Raw genomic sequence first — 22,090 nt, 5'->3', positions numbered from 1 at the left:
AACTAACCTCACAATTCATCTTATTTATATTTAATTATTGCATTGAAATTAATAGACAAAAGAAACCCAACCCTGTGGGATCGATATCTGACAGACTCACATCTGTCTACTATACTTGCATCGACAGTGTACGCTTGCACATTATTGTTGTGATGTTAAACAATTGATCATTACTCTAGGAAAGGTTAGGGTGGTTTCACCAAGATGGGTTATAAAAATTGGATTGTAGTCCTTGCCTTCCTCGATTCTGGTTTTGATTACCCATGTAATACACAGATTCTAGGTTTGATGGACATTCTTCAAATAATGTCCTTCCCCACAATAAACATAGGCTACATTTTCAAATTGATTGGGTAGTTGTACTGCAAAACTATTAAACCCATTAGTGGTAAATATTTTAAGCATCAATGATATTAAGGATACTTGGGATGCAAGTGAAGTGAGAGCGTCCATTTCAAGAACTCCATCAACTCGTCTTCTTGACGCTGCTCGATTGGTTTGCCATTGATAATTGTTACTAGCAATCCTCACAATGATTTTATAAGCCTCGCTATAAGACTTAGAAAGGAGAGCACCATTAGCAGAAACATCCACTACCATTCTCATGTGAGCATTGAGACCATTATAAAATGTCTCAAGTTGGATGCAATACGGGATTCCATGATGAGGGCACTTCCGTAATAATTCTTCGTACCTTTCCCATGTCTTATACAAGGACTCGTCATCCATTTTTTGGAAAGTAGTGATATCGTTCCTCAACATAGCATTCTTACTAGGCAGGAAATACTTCATGAGGATTCTTTCTACTAACTCTTATCATGTGGTAATGGAATGCGGTGGCAATGAGTTCAACCAGACTCGAGCTCTGTCCCTTAACGAATATAGGAACAGCTTTAATCGTAGTAAACCTTCGGGTACTACGGCTAACTTAAAAGAATCGTTCACCTCCATAAACAACCTTAAGTGAAAGTGGGCATCTTCGGCAAGCATTCTAATGAATTGACCTACTGTTTGAAGCATTTCGAACATAATTGGCTTCAGCTCGAACTGTTGTGCCTCGATTTCAGGTCTCTTAATACCCGGGTTAAGATCATGAAACACTGGCACGACATACTGTCTTAGAACTTTATCCCTATCATTAGCAGTAAGGATAGGATATTGAGTAGGGTTTGCTCTAATTCCTTGATTCAGATATTTGTAGTTCATCTCTTTGGTCCTTCTCTGAACTGCTTATCTTCTTCGTTATCAAAAAGTTCTTTCAATTTCTGGATCTACGGGGAGTAAATCGATGATTCAATCAATACTCATAAACACTTGAAACGAACACAGAAAAATTAATGAAGTTAAAGTTGAATAGAAAAATAAACCAAAATGAAAAATTCACAAATTCACAAATAATGACTTTTAAACAGTCCCTGGCAACGGCTTCAAAAACTTAGAAAGATGGAAATGTGCAAGTGTACACAATCGTTATCAAGTAATAAACTGACAAGTAAATGTCGAGTTATGGTACCCACAGGGACTGTGTAAGAAAATATTTACGAAATGTAATTAAAAACACTTTGGTGAAGGATTTTTTTTTGAAAGAAAAGGGTTTAATAAAACTAGATTTTAACTAAGAAAATCAACTAAGAAAATTAAAAGGTAAAAATTCCAAAGCACGATTTGTGAAAAATAAGTTTAATCAATATGACATAATTGTATTAGATCAATCACATTTCTTAACTTAATATTACTAAAACAATGTTCATGTTGTTACGAATAAATTCACGGTAGTTTGGTAATTTGTTAAATATAGCACATATAGACTTACTAAATTAACTAATCTCTTGAACATATTACTATGCCAATTCAAACAATTAATCAATTTAATTAAGAAAGTAAAAGATTAAGTGAGGTAACAATATATTCCTACATTGAAACAGTTTAATTACAATAATCTTGCAAGTTATGAAAGGCTAATGTACCGTTTAATACCGTCACTAATTTAACCCTCAACTACCTTAGAAGATTAAACAAGAACTGATTAAGTATTGTGTCAATTAATTACAATTTCAACACGATTAATAATTAATTCATTAGTTACCTTACAATTATAATGCAAGTATAACATAATCATGATTTTACTTAATCAAACAATTTACCAAGACCTATAACAACACAAACATAATTTTAATAACTTACATAGACGAAATGCAATCAACCTAACATTAATTAAATTTAAGCCATGTTTTAATAACAACAACATAAAAAATATTCATAGACATGTTCATAACAACAACAATAATAAAAGTTAAAGAATAGGAAACTAGAATCAAATCTGGTGTTTCTCCGAAGTCTGACTAGTTTGCTCCACTCCTCCTTCTCTGCTCGTTCTTGCTGAACCAAGGCTTCTACAAGCATTTGAATGTTGCTACCCAAGGTGGTTGAAGGGATCTTTCCTAAGAATGAAATCGGAAAGGAAGGGACAAGAAAGAAAAATGGGAAAGAATAAGAGAAATTTAGTGAAAGAGAGAGAGATGTGGGGAATGAGAGCTGTGTTGAAATTAATAGGTGAATGGAGGTATTTATAGGTGGTATTGGCTACTAAAAATAGCAAAAAATCAGCAGCCATATGCCCCTTTTTGGCCAGCCACACATGTGGCACGTTTGAATGTTTCAAACTTGCTAAATTTAGCTTGGTGAATCTTTAAGAGCACAAAAAGTGGAGGGGTTTGAATGAAATTTCGAGAAAACTTCAAGGGGTGATTTGCAAGTCAAACAATCAGCTAATTTAAGCTGAGTGGGTCAGCATGTTGGACGGTTTTGGGTAGCCTATTTGCTCGGTTGGATTAGTCTTTTGGTTTAGCACAACTGAGCCTCCTTTTATAATATAATTAATAATAATTTTTTAACCTAAAATAAATTGGATATAATTAAATTTAATTATATTATGAATTAATATTCATGATTTGGTCTGTCTTAGGCTGAAAATTTAATTCACCTCGATGCTTCAAAAATCACTTCACAGTTTTGTGCTTCTAGTAGTGTTTATTGAGCCAATTTTCACTCTTTGTGGAATCTGTCAAAAATACATTAAAATTTATGGAAATTTATTATAAAATTAATTAAAATTAAATATGTTAATAATATAAGTTAAATTTAATTATTTTATAATTATTATATTTTTCGACAAGAATTACTACTAAAATGTATGAATTTGAGTTAAAGAGGGCATGAAAAAGTCTATATATTTTCGTGTTTCCAGTAAGTGATATGTGTTTGATTTTGAATATTTTGGCCTTGTGATCTTGAAATCGTTTGATATAGTTGGCATGCCATAGGATTGTGAGTACTCACCTATATGTATAGTGAGTTTGGGAGTTGAGGCCCTGGGACATGTTGGAGGGATAAGGGAATGTGAGCTAAGCTCTATTCAACGGGACATGTGAAGGGAAATAAGGAGTGTTAGCTTTATGCTTCACTTTTGGGACATGTTTGACTCTATGAGTCTATGTTTGATGTGTTGGAGATTCGCGTATCCGATGAGTGATGATAGAACTCACTTTTAAGTTTCATAACTCAAGTGCCAAATTATCTTAAAATGTATATATGTGTAATGTGATGTATGTCTATATGAGTATGTGACCATTGTGCAACTTATCTATAAAGATGTTTTGAATATTGTGATATATGCTTGAACATTAGGCGATTATATGTGTAGTACGATATATGCTTTTAAGTGAATATGTTACCATGTAAAAGAACTAGTAATAATACATGAGTAAGTATAATATGACACTGGATTTGGAACTGTTGAGGTTATACTATATGGTTTTTTCGTTGATGTTTGATGAATTGTTTACATTGTGGTTATTCTGAGCATTCTCTAAGCTTGTTAAGCTCACACACTCCTTTTAAACCCTTGCAGATCAATAATGTGATGGTGTGAGCGGTGTGGTTTCGAGAGGTGATCCAAGCAAGTCTATTTATTATTTCATAGGTGTTCTATATTTATTTACATTTTGGGAAATGAGGCAATGTGGTAGACTTGTTACAACCATGTTAACCCCTAGACATTTTGCTGGTTTTTGGCTCGGTTTATAAGGATTACATGTTATTGTTATGCTTGGGTTCATGAACATGTGGATGGATTGATGATACTTGCTCAAACACTATTTTGCAATATTGAACTATTAATTAGGTCGTTGAATGATTATTTATTGAAGTAATTGATGCATGATGTTTAGGAACTAAATTGGAAAGGATTAATTACTTATGTATGTTGCATTTTTGAGGTCTGGATCAGAGGTATCGATAATCAAGTTTTAAAATTGATATCTCTGTGTTTTGAAACATGCAGGGAGTTAGAATAGAGATTTGATATCGATACCTTTGCTCTAGTGTTGATACTCGAGGTTAAAATATCGATATGTCACAACAAGTACCGATAATTTTTTGAGACTTTGGGTTTTTAATCGATAAATAGAATTTAAATTTGGTATCATTTTTCTAGGTTGTATCGATACCACTAAGAGAAAATATCGATACCCTAGTGTTAGTATCGATACCTACGGACATGTTTTAAGAATTTTGCTAAATGGACCTTATGCATGTTTAAAATTATTTATAAGACTAATTATTGTAAATTTAGCATGTAGCAATAGTAACTATCTTGAATGATTGACTTAAAAATTATACAATCAATAAATTGATGGATGTTTTGTTTACAATGAGCTTTCTACTTGATGTATGTGACATGAGACAGTGGTGCGACCAGGCCGGGTATAGGATGTTAAAGAGTAACTATAATGGCCTTTTATTTTACTATAATCGTGTCACACCCCAAAATAGGGCCTAGGAGTTTTAAGGGTATTTTAGAAATTTTAGCCTTCGAGTGTTCAGAATTCTATGACATGGCATATCAATAATGTTTTCAATTATGGTTTTTAGAAAATTAAATCAATTCCTAAAAATGAGTTTTAAATAGCTTTAATTTTGAAAATAGGACTGATTTGCAAAATAGTCAAAATTAAGAGTTTTTATGAAGGAATTGGACCAAATGTCCAAAATCAACCTAAAACCCCCTTTTCCAAATAGTTTTCACGTCAACTTCTCCTCCACCATATTGGTGTCGTCCCTTTGTTTTCCCTTTACCCTCCCAATCAATTTTTACTTCTAATTCATAATCCTCTTTGATTTCTATCACCCTTGAACCTTAAAACCTCCATTTAAACCAAGAAAATCACCCAAAAACTTCATCATCTACATCATCTTCTCCAAACATGAGCTTTTTTAGATTTGCGTCAAAGTTCATTTTCTTCCATCGAAGGTGACCATTCGACTTTCTCTGAGTTTTAAATGATATCTAGTCCCTTAAACTAAATTTTTAGCCATTGAAACGCATGTTTTAAATAAAAGCCAAAAATCGAGTCTTTAATGGTGAATTTTGGGTTTGTGGATAAAAAGTGGTTTCAAAGTGTTTTTCAATTAGTTTTAACATGATTAAGAGGTTTCTAAACTTACTTTAAAGTTTCGTTAAAGATTTCTAAGAATTTAATGAATTTTCATAAAAATTGCTATAAACATGTTGAAAATTTTGATTCCTTGAATTGAGTAGTTTTGAGTAGTTTAAAGGTTGAGAATCAATCGTAGGTGAATATTTAGATGAATGGAATTCGTTTTAGGCAAAAAGATTAAGTATAGACCGAGATATTTGAGTTTCAAGTTTGGTAGTTGAAATTTCAATTTCTTGAGGAATATAGCTTAGGCTTGTGTTTTTGGTTGGTTTAAGTGAGCCCTTGGCTGAATATTGATTGTATATATTGTGTGGTTAATATGTGTGAAGCATCAGAACCGTTGGAACCTTCTTCGAGCAAGGCGAAAGGCAAGAAAAAGCTAATTTAAGCTTTCGACTTTTCGACAAAAGCGTAATCGGTAAGTGTTTAGAATTGCTACTTGTAGACATGATTCTTAGTATTTATTAGGAGCTTAGGAATAGCCCAAACCTCTATCCTAAGTTCCGGGTGTAAGCTTTCTATTTTCTTTGTTTTATTTTTGGCAAATTATGCGAATATGTAAATAATTATGAATTAATTATTATGATGCAATATTGTGAATCGTATTGTGTTATGGGTATATTAAATATGCTGAATGACAGTAATGATGTTGTGTTATTGATATAAAGATATTAAATATTGTGTTGCATTGTGGAATATGATGCTAATGTAACAGGTTTTCGTATGTGATAAACTAATATTAATGCACTCATATGTTGACGAATATATGATAGCTCAATGAGCGTTATTGTGGCACTTTAAGTGCAATTAATTATGAATTCGATAAGCATGCATTGTGTACAAGTTTGTGATGTGAATTGATGAATATGAACAGAGATGGTGTGCATCAAATCAATATTTAAAAAATTTGTAATTATGATGTGGATATTTTGTCCTTGTGACCTTAAGAGACCATTAGATATAGTTGGCATGTCATAAGATTGTGAGTACTCACTTATATGTGTTATGTGATTTGAGCGTTAAGGCCCTGGGACATGTTGGAGAGATAAGAGAATGTGAGCTAAGCTCCATTCAACAGGACATGTTTGCTGTGTTGGAGAGTGCTAGCTTTATGTTTCACTTTTTTGATATGTTCGACTCTATGAGTCAATTGGTGTGTTGGAGATTCGTGTATTCGATGAGTGATGATAGAGCTCATTTTATGTTTCATAGCCTCACGTGCCAATTTATCGTTTAAATATGATCTTATATGTTATGATAATATGATAAGAGACAAATGCTTTTAATTGTGAATAATATGTTAAATAAATTTATTTAAGTTACACAAAAATATTAGTATGTTCTTATAGTAAATTGCATATGTAATTGTGGATTGGGTTGTTTTCATATAACTTGTGAATGTTTGTGAATGTATAAGTTAAACTTGTGAGTTATTAAAGCATGTATATGTTGTTTTAGTCTTGACGAATTATTGTTAAATGAATTAATGAAGCACAAACATGTAATTCTAACTTGAATGAAATATGCTTGTGAATGTGTTGTAGTATGCTCTTGATTGACCTTTGATATTGTGTGTACATTGTGGTTACTCTGAGCATTCACTAAGCTTGTTAAGCTTACCCACTCCCTTCTTAAACTTTGTAGATTAGTTATGTGCCGGTGTGAGCAGTGTGGTTTAGAGAGGTGATCCAAGCAAGTCCATTTTCGTTATTTGTAGGTGTTTATTATTTGGTTATGCTTGGGAATAAGGCCATGTGGTAGTCTTTGTGCTAGTATTGGATAAGATATTTTGAGTTGTCTCCATGATTTAATTTCTCTTAGGATTTTGGGATTTGCTTCGTAATATGTTAACTATTGCTTGGATTTTCTTTTGATGTTTGAAACTATTATTATGGATGTTTTGGTGTTTATTTGATGATGATATGATAGCATGTTGAACTGGTACAAGTTGGAATGACTTATATGCTTAAAAATATTGTATTTTTTTAGTCTGGAGCAAGGTATTGGTATTCGTGTTTTAAAAATGATACCTCTATATTTTCAAACGTGCAGGAAAACAGAATAGAGATTTGATATCGATACCTTATCTCAAGTATCGATACTCAAGGAAGAAATATCGATACTTGGGCGGGGGTACCAATAATTTTTGAAGTTTGGGTTTTTAAATGAAAAATAGTAAGCAACTTTGGTACCAGTTTTCCAAGCGCTTGAGCAAAATATCGATACCATGTCTTTAGTATCGATACCTACGTTGATGATTCGAGATTTTGCTAAAACGGACCATATGTATGTTTAATTATTATTTTAAGGCTATTTAATGTATGTTAGCATGTAACGACGATAAGTAAAGCTTAAGATAGACCCTAAACCTGTTCGAATGTTAAAATGGAAAACATTTTGTTGAGAATGAGCTTTTACTTGTTGTATTTGACATGAGACTGCGGTGTGACATCTCGTATTCGAGCTTGGCGACTAGGCCGGATATAGGGTGTTACAAATCGATATCTCCAATTGATGGTCTTCAAATGAATCACATCAAGCAATTATAGTTACTCGTCATCTAACAAGCAAACAATTAACCTTTCACAAATTTTCTCAGACGATAAATTGTTTGCTTGTCAAATGATGAGTGAATATAATAGCATTTTCTTCAGCAGGATACTCTCAATAATTTTTTTCCCTCTAATTACAATACCACCACCCAAAAAGCTTCCATATATATATAGACTACTAGGGTGCTGGCCATCAATGTCTTAGCACCCAAAAAAAAATTATCAGATAAAAGGGGTGTTGGACATTAATGTCCTAGCACCCAAAAAAAATTTTATCAAATAAAGGGATGTCAACCATCAGTATCCCAACACCCCAAAAATATTTTTTTTAATCAGATAAAGGGGGTGTCGACCATCAGTGTGCAGCACCCCAAATTTTTTTTTAAATCTGATAAAATGGGTGTCGACTATCAGTGTCCCAGCACCCTAAAAAATTTCTATCAGATAAAGGAGTGCCAACCAACAGTGTCCCAGCACCCTAATTTTTTTAAAAATACTAGTATATATACTAGTATGATGTGATTTGAAAAAAATACATTGGTGTCGGCCATCTGGTGTCCAAAACCAAAAATTAATTTTTTAATCCCTGACACAATGATGGTGTTAGAAATTAAGTGGGTGTCGGCCATCTAGTATCCATCACCCCTAGCCATTGTTCATTTCAGATCATTTAGGTGATTGTTTTTGAACCAGGATCATTTATGTAAATAATAAATTTTTTGGGGTCATTTTTGTAAAATAGACAGTATTATTCATTAAGAAGAAAGATGGGTCAATGTAACAGCCCGTTTTTAGTGAAATCAAAAAAGTGGTTTCGGGACCACAAATATGAAGTCAAAAAATTTATTTTAATATTATTTTATGATCTACAGCATGATAGTATTATAGAATAAATTTTTTTTTAAGATATTTACTGTTTGTATGCTCAATTTGATGAAAATGACTAAATCGCATAAAGTGAAAAAGTTGTGTTCTATTAGCTAAAGGTGTTAAATAGCTATATAACTTTAAAGTGGAGGTCCTTATATGGTAATTAGACCATTAAAGGTGATAATGGAAATTATGAAATTTTTAAAGTTAGGTAAGGTTAAAATGGTAATTAGGTAATAAATGAATAAAATAAAATAAAACAAAAGGATCATCTTTTTCATTCAAACACCAACTGAAATTTACAACAAAGAAACACCATTTTAGGAGCTTCAACATTCGTCCACGCTCATCCTTGCATGTAAGTGCATTTTTGTCTCGTTTTTAATAGTTTTTATGTTTCTAGGATCGTTGTAGCTTAACCTAGCTAGCTCGGGGACTAATTTGCAGAATGGTTGAAGGTTTAGGGTTTTACCATTGATGAATATGTTAGGGTTTTGAATTTTAATGGAATAAAATGAATCTTTTTGTTAGTTAAATAACTTTTGTTAAATGATTTTTAATGAAATTGTCAATTAGGGGTTAAATTGAGAAATGTGAAAATTGTATGTTAAATGTGTGAAATTGTGAATTGTATGGGATGCTATGAGCATATAGGATATTCGTCTAGGGTTGGGTGTGGTGAAATTGCATGAATTTCATTTTTACGAGCCTAGGGACTAAATTGTAATGAAGTTAAAAGTATAAGGGAAAAATAGTAATTTTTCCAAAACATGAATTTTGGATTGAATTGATTAGAATAATGATTAAAGTAGTTAAATTTGATTATATAGATCAAGAAAAACAATGTACAGAATTAGATTGGGGGAAAGATAAAGTATTAGATTGAACGATTGTTTTCCGTCATACATGTTCGAGGTAAGTTTGTGTAATTAAATTGCGTATTTATATGATTTAATTGAAATATATGTATGTGAATGGTTTAATTATTATTTATAATCATCGAACGCATAACCAACAATATACGAAGAATACCGAGCCCCGTTTGAACCTTAGGAATTCATAGGATACAAATGACATGTCATTAGGGTTACTAATTTCAGCTCTTATGAGCTTACCAATACTCAGATCGAATGAGCTTACCGTTATTCAGCTCGGAGGAGCTTACCGTTTATCGCTCGTATGAGCATACATGTACAAGAATTGACGGATTACAATTCAGTACACCTCGTGTATACCACCCGCTATCTAACGATATTCTAAATGGTTCAATGGGCATAGTGTTATTACGAGACTATACAAGTTCAATGCGAACTAGTACAGGTATTTACATGGAAATAGTTTATATATGATATACGGATACACGGTATAGATGTTACATGTACATGGAATTTAATAATTGATGAATTCATACATGATTCTCGGTTTTTATATGAATACATGACTAACTTGGTTAATGATTATGTGGTAGGCTTTGGCCAAATTGAATTGTGTTATGCTTTGATTTACTTACCTAAATTGTAGTTAAATGGTAAGTTTAATTCTTTATTATACGAACTTACTAAGCTTAATTGCTTACTCTGTTTATTTTTCCGTGTTTAATAGTGTTTCAGAAGCTCGTTTGGATTGGAATTCGTCGAGGATCTCATCACACTATCAAACTTTATTTTGGTACTTTTGACTTTATATTTTGGGTTAAATGGCATGTATAGGTCTTTTTGGATAGAAGCCTATATGTTTTGTTGTGTATTTAGCCATTTGATTTGGCTTGAATTTGGTATATTTTGTTATGTAAATATGTAAATGGCTTTATTTTATATGATGTATGGTTGTCATGTGAATTCCTTATTTGTGAATTGGTATTTTGGGTACCAAATGATTGAGATTGATAAATGGTATGCATGATAAGTTTAGGCACAATGATGCATATATGTGTTTGACCATTTAGGTAGATTTTGGAGGCACAATTGACAAGTTTTTAAATGGTTAATTCAGATTCCTACTAGTATCATACTTGTATGTGTTGATATTACATGTTATAAACTTGATATTGGTTGGTTTTGAATGTCTATTTATGCCATGGTTATATACATATTTATGTGTGTAGGTTGGTACCAATTTGGGTAAGAAATATGGCTTAGAAAATGGCCTATTTTTGTCCACACGAGCAGAGACACGAGCGTGTGTCTTAGCCATGTGTGATACACGGCCAGGTGGCACGGTCGTGTGTCCCCTGTAACTTCTATATAAAACAAGTCAGTAGCTTCACATGGCCTAGCACACAGGCGTGTGGCTTGGCCGTGCGGCACAAGTCAGTATACCCTCCAGTTTTCACACGGCCTAGCATATGGGCGTGTGGCTTGGCCATGTTGCACAAGTCAGTATACCCTCCAATTTTCACACAGCCTAACACACGGACGTGTGAGGCCATTTTGAATGGTACACGGCCTGACACACGGGCGCCTGGTCTGGCCGTGTGACCTAAGTCAATATGCTCACTAGTTTGGACACGGGGTAGGACACGGACAATGACATGGGCGTGTGGCCCCATTTCAAATGTTCACACAGCCTGAGACATAAGCGTGTGTGTCTCTTGTACCTTTGAAAATTTTTCATGTGTTCTTAAAAATTCCTTGAGTACTCGGTTTAGTCCCAAACCCTTTTTAATGTTTATTTTGTGTCTCGAAGGCTCGTATTAGGGACTATATGAATATATTTGAATAGTTATTGATTTGAAAGTGAAATGTACATGAGATGTCTGTTTAATTGTGTTATAAGTTCGATAATGCTCCGTAACCCTGTTTCTATGTTAGATACGGGTTAGGGTTGTTACAATCAATGTAGATCTTCATAAATTATTGATAGTTGAATAAGCTAAATTCAAGAATCGATATCTTTTGTCACGTATCGACGATCTGTTCAATCATCTGAAAGGTGCATCCTCTAAGATTGATTTGTTCGATCAGTTGAAAGATGCATCACTATTTCTTGTGATGCCATTCGGGATGACTAATGCTCCTGTGGTGTTCATGGATCTCATGAACCACATTTTCCAGCCTTATTTGGATCAGTTTATGGTAGTGTAAATTGATGATATCCTGATATACTCGAAGTCAGAGGTTGGTCATGATAAGCATTTGAGAATTGTATTACAAGTTTTACGTAACAAGAAAATTTATAGGAAGATCAGTAAATGCGAGTTTTGGCTATCTAAAGTGGTAATTTTGAGGCACGTTATTCCAGAAAAGTGAATTCAAGATGATCCTAAAAAGATTGAAGCTGTCCTCTAGTGGAAATCACCAAAAAATGTATCAGATATTTGAAGCTTCCTTGGTTTGGTCAGATATTACAGGAGGTTCACGGATGGGTTTTCCAAAATAGCTTTGCCAAAGACGAAGCTCCTGCAAAAGAAGGTGTCATTTGTATAGCACAATCAGAGTCAAGAAAGTTTTGAGAAGCTTAAGGCAATGTTGATAGCGCCGATCTTGACCCTACCCGAATCGAGGAAGAATTTGTGGTATCCAATGATGCTTCGTTGAATGGTTTGGGCTATGTTCTGGTATAGGATGGTAAAGTGATTGTGTATGTATCCAGCAGTTGAAATTGCATGAATGCAATTACCCAACACACGAGTTAGAGCCGATCATTGTAGTGTTTGCTTTAAAGATCTTGAGGAACTACTTTTATAGTGAAAAGTGTCATATCTATACACATCACAAAATTCTCAAATACCTTCTATCCTAAAAGGAGTTGAATTTAAGGTTGTGTCGTTGGGTCGAATTGTTGAAAGATTATGATTGTATAATCGATTACCATCTAGGAAAAGAAAATATTGTAGTTGATGCTCTGAGTAGAAAGGAAGCATTTAAATTGCCAGCAATGTTTGCTTGTCTCGGTATTTGTGATGGCAACTTGTTAGTTAAATTCAGGATTAAGCCTGTGTTGTTTGAATAGATAAAAAGTGAATAATAAGTGAGAAAATTTTAAGTGATACACTTATAAGTTTCAAAATAAAGGAACCTATGTAGTTATCAGTGGAAGATTTGCATAATATGGAATTGTAATTAAAAGAATGTGTGACAGAAGTAAAGGGTCGACAAAGAAAATGCAATATGAAATAATAACGAACTATAGTTGAATCTTATTAAAGAAAGAATTAGTGAATAGACCTAACTCCTTATTAATATATGGCACATGGATCTTAAGTTCATTTTTTATAAAAGAGTCAACACAAGTGTATCTGTCATACCTGGTTTTCCAATGGTGTTAGAAATTGTAATTCTGAAATGTCATTTTCGTAAACCATTTTTGTAAATATTAATATTTAATATTTATGAGTGTAGTATAGAAATATATTAAAATTTGGTCTAGTAATTTTGTTTAATTGATAATTAAGGTACAAGTGTAATGATCCTAAAGTTAGTAGTTTTGGAAATTGAGATATCGGGACCTCGTTACCTTAAACCGAGCCCATGAATATTTTATTAAATATTTAAAGAGTTATTGTGTAAGTGGGTTAGATTTTGGATAAGTAATTTTCCCGATTTAGTTATTAATTAAGGTACAAGGACTAAGGGTGAGATTGGATGGGCAGTGCGTTTACCTGCGGTTAGTGTAAAAACAGCAGTGGCGGTAAGATTAGATACTGTAGCGATACTGTAGCATGAGAAAAAAAGTAAGCTAAACGCACCGCACCGCACCGCACCGCACCGCACCGCACCGCACCGCACCGCACCGCACCGCACCGCACCGCACCGCAACCGCAACCGCCCATCCAAACCTATCCTAAATCATAAAAGTTGATTTCTATTGATTTTATTTGATAATAGAGTTAAATAACATTTAACCAAAGGCCTAAAATGACAAAGTACCATTTCCTTATGTTAATGTACGGTAGAAACATGGAATTAGGTGGGAATAAAATTAAAATTTTATATAATTATAATAAAGAAATGAATAAAACAAAAAAAAAATGGTGTCATCTTCCACTTTCATTTTTGTCTCCATTGTTTGGAAAGAAAGGGGGAATGAGGTTTTATTTTTTTTCTTCTTCCTTATTTGACCTGCTGGAAAATCGATTGGAAGAAGGCTTGGTGTCGCATGCATGGAGGGTAAAACGTTGGTTTGAGCTAGTTAGAATCAATTTCTCAAGCCATTCGGTAATCCTCTTAATTTCCTTCTTGATTATAGTTGTTCTTGTGTTGTTTTTTGGATAGGAAAAGAAAATTCTTTGAAGGGTAAAAACGGTGGTGAAGCTTGACAAAAAAAAAAAGAAAAAACCAAAAGCTTGGATGAAGGAAGATTTAGTTGTTTAAATGCATGGAATGTAAATACATGGAAATATTAAATGATTGGCATAAACCTTGCTGTTAATTTTGTTGTAAATGTTTCTCTATTGTAACATAAAGTTAATTTTGATAGCTAAAGGAGTAGGAGGGGGTTGTAACAAGAAGAAGGAAAAGAACAATAGAAGCTAGGAGCAGTTTGGAAAAATTCTGGGGAACTCGTTAGACTTCAATTTTTTTTCTCATGTTTATAAATTGTGGAAATTAATAGGTTACTTCCGGAGTGGAAGCATCTTGAGTTGTACCGTAGCTCAATTAGTTGTTCGTTTATCTAAGTTTCGTTGTTGTTCGAATCAGGAACATATTACATGTGTTTTTACCGATTAATACTAGGTATATTGCCTGAATTTATGCTGACCGAACATGACGTATTAAGTATGTTCTTTTTCCAAATTAATTGTTGTAAATGGAGGCGTTTAAATGCTATAAATAGTTTATTAAAGGCTATAAATTTGAAGTGTTTAATTATTGTAAATGGAGGTGTTCAAATCTTGTAAATTGAAGTGTTTAGGTGTTGCAATTTGAGGTGTTTAAATGTTGGAAATTGAAGTGTTTTCTTTAAATTTATATGTCTTATTAATTGCCAAACTAATATGAAAATTGGGTTGGAAATAGTGTTTTGAGCTATATTATTATCTCAATTGTTAGATGTGTCCTATAATTAATTTATGGCTTACCCAAAATGATAGTATTTGGCTAGAAAATTTTCTATTTAAAATGTCGTTTGAATGGTGTACATGTTGTCCATTTTCAGGTTGAATAATGAGGTTGATTTAATAATTAGCAATATTGTTTAAAGGGTGTTACATGCTGTCCATTCTTTGTGTTAATGGTTGAAGTTGATCCAATGTTTAGCTATGTTGCTTAAAGGGTGTTACATGTTGCTCATTCTCGTGTTAAATAATAGTGATTCAAATCATCCTTAACAATGTTGTTCGAATGTTGATTTATGCTTTCGCGTTGAAATAGGAGATTTATTTAATGAGTATTAACGTTGTTGTCTATTTTGTGTTGAAAAATGATGTTGATTCATTGATTAGCTATGTTATTCAAATGGAAATCACAAAGCTATCATGAATTACATAAAAAGGTTGTTTAAATGTGTTGGCATTTATGTTGTTTTGTTTAGTTAAGTTGTTCAAACGTGTTGATTTCATTGTCCAATTGTCATATTGTTATGCTGCCATATTGCGTTAATTAGGCTATCCAGGTGGAGCTAATAAAATGGTCTGAATGTGATGTTAGTAAGTTGATTTTATGTCTTGTAATGTTGAAGATTTGTTGATATCCAAAGCATAATTTGAAGTTGTACAAAACTGAACATTTGAAATAGGTTTCAACCGAATTGAATGCTAGAAATTCAACATATGTATTCTCTTGTGTTAAATGAAGGAAATATTAACTTGTTGCTTGGAAGTGCGTAGCTAGGAAACTACCAAATTAATATATGCTTGGCTGCCGTCTGAATTGCTATCTTAACGATTATTACGAGTTCGGGTGCTTGGTTGAATAAGAATAGTTTGGGCTTCTTTTTGCTCTATATAAGCCTTAAAAGGGGAAATGCATCCATAATCATAAAGCCCACTATTCTTACTCATCGTTCGTTCTGTTTGAATTCCGTTAAACAAAACAAAAAAAGGCAGCGACTGCAGCACTCTGAACGAATCAAAGCACCAAATAAATATACGTTTTCAATTCTGAATGATAACAAACATTCTTTCATTCTTTTTGTAATTTCTCTCCCATCCAAACAAAAGCAAAGACGAGGAAATGCCGATATCCGTGCTGTTGAGTGAACGAAAATATTCATTCCTTTGCCTTGCATCCATCCTCCTCATCTCCTTTGCATTCCTCCTTTTAACCTACACCTCTTACCCTTTCTTTTTCGCTTTCCCTCTCCCCTCCGACGTCCACGTTTCCGTATCTTCACCTCCCCCTCCTTCACGATCCTCATCCCTGCAATTCCCGACGGAACCGGAGCTCGAAACCCAGCCAGCTGACCACCTCGACTTAAACGTCAGTTTGAATATAAGGTGGAGGGCCTGTAGATTAGGATCCGTGACAGTGGATTATATTCCCTGTTTGGATAATTCCAAAGCGATTAAGCAATTGAAATCCAAGAAACACTTGGAACACAGGGAAAGGCATTGTCCGAAGCCGCCTCCAAGGTGTTTGGTGCCTTTGCCTAAAAGTTATAAGGTTCCGGTTCAATGGCCCCAGAGCAGGGACATGGTGAGCTTGAGCTTGCTTGATACTACTACTTTTTATTTTTGGTAAGATTTTGTTTTTTTTCCTGTATCTGTTTAATTGGTTGTTATTATTAGATTTTCAATCACTGACTCTAAATCATTTTAAAAGTCTGATATTAGGTTTAATCATTCCTAAAATTTGAATTCCGAGTGATTTATTAAACTGAAAAACGAAAATTCTATGATGTCATATCATGTTGTAATATGTTAATAAAGTTATAGATAAAAGATACGCGACTTTCTTTCTAGAAAAATAAAAGTTAAACACGTTCTTTTATGGGAATTTATTTATTTAATAAATATCAGCTCTTGAATGGTTGATTTATTTGTGCAAGTTTCCAAGAGCTAAATGACATGTAAAGTTGGGTTTTTATGATATTAATCTTAATTTTTTTTCCTTTTTCTGAAAATTTGAGTGAATTTAAGCTTGCTTTTACTCACTAAATATATTGGTGATACGACTTTTCTTACTCATCCACAGATTTGGTATAGCAACGTTCCTCATCCTAAGCTTGTAGAATACAAGAAGGAACAGAATTGGGTGCGTAAATCCGATGATTATTTTGTTTTCCCTGGAGGTGGTACTCAATTTAAGAATGGGGTTACTGCCTATATCGATTTCATTACAGAGGTATCAACTCTAGTTTTCCTATCCTTTTGCATATTAACACTTCATTACTCATTTGTTCATCTGTCTTGGTCTGAACTTGATTGAAGACTGCAACTCCATAAATACCTTCTTATGAGTTTCTTTTTTTGGTTTTCTGTAGACAGTACCGGCCATTAAATGGGGAGAGCACATTAGGGTTGTTTTAGATGTTGGGTGTGGTGTTGCCAGCTTTGGTGGTTATTTGCTGGACAGAGATGTGGTTACCATGTCATTTGCCCCCAAGGATGAACATGAAGCTCAGATACAGTTTGCTTTAGAGAGGGGAATTCCAGCTACACTTTCTGTCATCGGTTCAAAAAAGTTGACATTTCCAGACGATGCATATGACTTGATACATTGTGCACGATGCAGAGTTCATTGGGAAGAGGATGGTACCATGTTATTATGCTTAGTTTCGTTGTTACAGTTTTCCTTTTTCTATCATATGATGTAATTGTTGAGACTTAAATGCAAAATGCAGGTGGGAAACCATTATTGGAGCTGAACAGGATTCTGAGGCCTGGGGGATTCTTTGTATGGTCTGCTACACCAGTTTATCGAAACGATGAGAGAGATCGTTATGTTTGGAAGTGTGAGGATACAACTCCCTGGTCTCTGCATGGGGGGAAGTCCAAAATTATTTGCGTTTCCCCTCTTGTTTGTTTTCGCCGTTTTGTTAGTGGAATCTGAATGTGCGATGTTGTTCTGGTATTCTGTATATATTACAGCTATGGTGGCTTTGACACAATCAATCTGCTGGAAGGTTGTGGCTAAACGTGACAATTTTGATTCAACTGAAATTGGGCTTGTAATATATCAAAAGCCTTCCTCATATTCCTGTTATGCACACGACAGAACAAAACGTCCACCATTATGTGATCGGAAAACTAAGAAGGAAGTCTCATGGTAATCTTTTATGATCTAGTATATAATATTATTACATTGCTTACACTCGAAAGGCATGCTTCAACATGTTCACAGCTCTGTGTGCCACTTGTTATGTGTAGGCAGAGTGTTCTGTCCTAAAATAATGTTGGCATAAAAGGTGCTACCCTCTATTTATGTTGAAATTGCTTCTTGAGATTTCTAATTCACAATGACAGGTACAAGCCTCTTAGGCATTGTACTTCCAGACTTCCAGTTGATAGCAACGGTAATTTGCTTGGCTGGCCCTCACCATGGCCCCACAGGCTTAGGAATAAGCCTCAAAGCCTTCCAGCTGAACCGGATGCCGAAGCTATATTCAATGAGGACACCAAACATTGGGCTGCACTTGTATCTGATGTCTACTTTGATGCTCTAGCTATAAACTGGGCTAGTATAAGAAATGTGATGGATATGAATGCTGGTTATGGAGGGTAAGAAATAGAACAATGTTTTTACAGGTTTCTATCATAAAGAAATCTTACAACACTATAGGCAGTGGTTTTACAGGTTTGCGGCGGCACTTAATGAGCTTCCTCTCTGGGTGATGAACGTTGTACCAATTGATGCACAAGATACCTTGTCCATTATTTTCGAAAGGGGCTTGATCGGAATCTATCATGACTGGTGCGAGTCATTGAGTACATACCCTCGAACATATGATCTACTGCATTCCAGTTTTCTCTTCAAAAACCGTAAAGAGAGGTATATAAGTAATGATCTATTGCTCTGATTTGTACTTGAAAAAGAGTGAATAATGTAGAATGGTGATGCAAGATTTTGGACCTGTCTGTCAGATGTAACATTATAGATGTAGCTGTGGAAATGGATCGCATACTGAGACCTGGTGGATATCTGTTACTTCAAGACACCATGGAAACCATTCAGAAGCTGAATCCAGTACTGCGATCACTACAGTGGTCGACAAGTCTTTATGAAGGCCAATTTCTTGTTGGGAAGAAGGGGTTTTGGCGTCCCAAAAACTAAATGCAAGGAACACGGACCAAGGTACTTCAACTCCCACTTTATTCTTCGATTTGCAAGGAAGAAGGATTAGACTTTTGACATTTACCTTCTTTATTTTTTTTTATAATATTTGGTGTAAACCGTATAGAAAAGGTCATCCAATAGAGGGATTTGGACATTTTGTTCTACATCTTTAAAGGAATAAAAAAATATCTACATATTGTTTTTTTTTTTTAATATGAATATGGTTGTGCTGCCTCCCTCACAATTTATTTGTTTTTACTTGATATAAAATTCCTCAAGCGCATCTTATCTTTTTTTTGTTTTTTTAAATACTGATACAATGGTTTAGAATTGATTGGCACAATTTTATTATTTAAAAGCAATTTCTATTTCTTTGTCTGATATAAATTTCTCTTTTCTAAAAGATATTAAAAATATATTTGATAAGGACGACCCATTTTGTCCAAGATCACATGCAAGCTTAAGTGGGAACAATGTGTCAGACAACAACAAATATCGTCCCTAAACAAAGATCACATGCAAGCTAAACAATTCTCAGTCGACACTTCCCTTAATTTCAACTGCTATATCTCTGTTCCTTCACCGCCAATTTACAGCTTGGTTAGTTATTCGCAATAACACATATAAACTTCATCTGCAATGGAAAATTTGGTTGAAATTTCAGAGTCAGAAGTACGCATAAACTTCATTCTCAACACCAAATGCCGTTGTAACCTTGTTTTAAGATCCCTTTGCCCTTCTTCCCCAGTTGCTTTCAAAGTCCAAACTTCTTCACCTCATAAATTCCTGGTTAATCCCCCCAGTGGACTCGTTCCCCCTTCTTCCCATATTGCCCTCCAAATCATCCTTAAACCTCAAGACCGCATCCCCCCCACTTTTCCTCGCTCTCATTCCGATCGTTTCCTCATCAGAACTGCCCCTTTCGACCTCGACTCTTATGGCTCAAATCAGTACGGCTTGGTCAGTTCTTGGCTCTCAACTCGACCCACTCAGGACATCAAGCTCAAGGTCGCCTTTGTTGGGCCGTTTCTTCTCCAACATGCTGTTAGCCGCGGGGACTTTGAGGCAGTGAAGAACATTATCAAGCGGCAGAAATCGGTTTTGTATGATTTATCTACGAAAGAAGCTGAGTCACTCCTCGGAGTCGCGACTCAGTTGGATAACAATTCGGAGAACATGGTGAATTTGCTGCTCGAAGCGGGTTTAAGGATAGGCTCGCGTGAGGATCAAGAAGAAGATGCAAATAACAGCAATGTGGGATTTTATCAGGTGGACCCACGGTGGGAATCGAAAGGATGGAATGAGTTACACGTGGCAGTAGCACTCGATCGGACGGCAGACCTTGAGACGTTGTTAAGGAAGGGGAGACGGGAGACGTTGGATCGGAGAGACAAAGAAGGCAGAACGCCGTTGCTTTTGGCGGCGACTAAGGGAAATATCGAGTGTGCTAAGATGTTGTTAGAATCGGGTGCGGAGAAGAATGCAAAGAGCAATGATGGGAGGACTGCACTTCACAGAGCTGTAGCTAATGGGAACCGTAGGATGATTGAAATGTTGATACAATTGGATGCGGACCCCACAATTTGCGACGATCGTGGCCGTTCAGCTCTTGATAACGCTCGTGATAAGGGGCATGTAAGTAGTTTTGGTTTTTAAAATTTGGCAGGGAATTCCATTTCTCGATCAAAAACTTGGGAATATAAAAAATATAGTTTCATTTGTAATTAACACCTTTGAAAATAATTAATTTTGCATTTATGATTCTATATCGAAATTGTTATATTTTTAGCATTAACAAAACATTTTTATAAAATATACTAATAATCATCTTAACGTCTGGGCACCTTGGAAATTCAATGGAAGCTTTTTAGTGGAAAAGTGAGTTGTTATTGATGATGGCAGGATGAGATGGTGGAGATTATGGAACGTGGAAAGGAAGTGTTGATGGCGGCAAGATGTGGAGACAAGAGGCGGCTGCAATCCCTTTTACAAAATGGTGGTTCCATGAATTTCCAAGACCAATACGGCTTGACACCGCTGCATGTGGCGGCCATAAAAGGCCACACGGATGTGGTGTTGGTGCTTGTAGAAATGGGATTGGACTTGGAACGCCAGGACAATGAAGGCCACACCGCTTTGCATATGGCCGTGGAAGGTGGGGATGTAGAGGTGGTTGAAGCATTGATTGATAATGGAGCCAATGCAAATGCCAAGACCAAAACAGGGGTCTCTCCTCTATACATGGCTAAAATTATGGGTTATGATCATATCTCACAGCTTCTTCTCAACAGAGGAACTTGCTCTTCTCCCTCTTCTGGTTAGGAGGTATTTACCTGAGAAAAATACTTGAATTCAATAACAGCAAACATAGAGATAGAGATAGTTGTGCAGTTTAATTTAGCAATAGAAGTACTTATCCCCAATGGGTTTTTGAAAAAGCTCACAGAAACGGAAACAGAGACCCCAGGGGCTACGACTCACCTTATGTTTCTTCTTCAGGTTCTATCCAGTGCAACTAAAACTAAGCTATGTAGTGATTTACTTTTTAAACAGTATCCATTATTAATCAAATTAGTAAATATTTTAGTGTATTCGGACAAAATTCCTAACAACCGCTTTAACTATATCATCAATATGTTTAGCAATAAATTTGGTATTTTTAAGCTACTAAATTTAATGTTAAATATAATATTTTCTTATTGCGTTTATTATTTAGTTGGCCTGAAGGTCAGGATGTTCACCGACTTGGGATCAAGTCGCGTTAATCGTATTGTTGTTAAGGCTTTATCTTTTTCTTGTATTTCATCAAATTATATCTTACGTTTATTTTTTTAAAGTTACAGTGACACCAATGAGTGTAAATTTCAGTGAGTTTGTATACATCTTTCCAGGCAAACAACTCTAGTATCATATAACTTTTATTATTGCAAATATCACATATGAGTCAATAATCTTCAAGCTATCTACACTATATTCATTGGCCTTTCAGAATTTTAAATTATGTTGAGTACAACTA

At 34.7% G+C, this 22,090-nt stretch overlaps 2 protein-coding genes, 1 long non-coding RNA gene and 1 other non-coding gene across 6 annotated transcripts; 3 read left to right on the top strand and 1 right to left on the bottom strand.

Annotated features, from left to right (window-relative positions):
- The first annotated feature begins 655 nt into the window (after nt 1-655).
- On the top strand, nt 656-762 carry LOC121216635 (small nucleolar RNA R71). The gene has a single exon (XR_005912816.1). It is a non-coding gene; the product is annotated as a small nucleolar RNA R71 (small nucleolar RNA).
- A 13,138-nt stretch (nt 763-13,900) lies between these two features.
- On the top strand, nt 13,901-19,285 carry LOC107955200 (probable methyltransferase PMT23). 2 transcript variants are annotated; one of them, XM_016890928.2, is made up of 8 exons: nt 13,901-16,494; nt 16,993-17,142; nt 17,282-17,552; nt 17,642-17,752; nt 17,889-18,066; nt 18,264-18,518; nt 18,595-18,789; nt 18,882-19,285. In XM_016890928.2, the coding sequence occupies exons 1-8, from the start codon at nt 16,033-16,035 to the stop codon at nt 19,069-19,071; spliced, it is 1,812 nt and encodes a 603-aa protein (XP_016746417.1). In that variant the 5' UTR covers nt 13,901-16,032; the 3' UTR covers nt 19,072-19,285. The 2 variants fall into 2 exon arrangements, with proteins under 2 accessions (XP_016746417.1, XP_016746416.1); XM_016890927.2 differs by having other exon boundaries at nt 18,580-18,789.
- Nucleotides 17,382-19,146, bottom strand: LOC107955202 (uncharacterized). Of its 2 annotated transcripts, XR_001699851.2 has the most exons (3): nt 18,570-19,146; nt 18,102-18,470; nt 17,382-17,997 (listed from the first exon to the last, which is right to left on the bottom strand). It is a non-coding gene; the product is annotated as an uncharacterized lncRNA (long non-coding RNA). The 2 variants fall into 2 exon arrangements; XR_005912549.1 differs by having other exon boundaries at nt 18,102-19,144.
- On the top strand, nt 19,286-21,859 carry LOC107955201 (protein VAPYRIN). The gene is made up of 2 exons (XM_016890929.2): nt 19,286-20,709; nt 20,977-21,859. Exons 1-2 carry the CDS (start codon nt 19,714-19,716, stop codon nt 21,394-21,396), a joined length of 1,416 nt encoding a protein of 471 aa, XP_016746418.1. The 5' UTR covers nt 19,286-19,713; the 3' UTR covers nt 21,397-21,859.
- The last annotated feature ends 231 nt before the right edge of the window (nt 21,860-22,090 follow it).

The sequence above is a fragment of the Gossypium hirsutum genome, chromosome D04 (assembly GCF_007990345.1).
Source record: "Gossypium hirsutum isolate 1008001.06 chromosome D04, Gossypium_hirsutum_v2.1, whole genome shotgun sequence".
NCBI classification, from domain to species: domain Eukaryota; kingdom Viridiplantae; phylum Streptophyta; class Magnoliopsida; order Malvales; family Malvaceae; genus Gossypium; species Gossypium hirsutum.
This window is presented reverse-complemented; position numbering and strand designations above follow the sequence as displayed.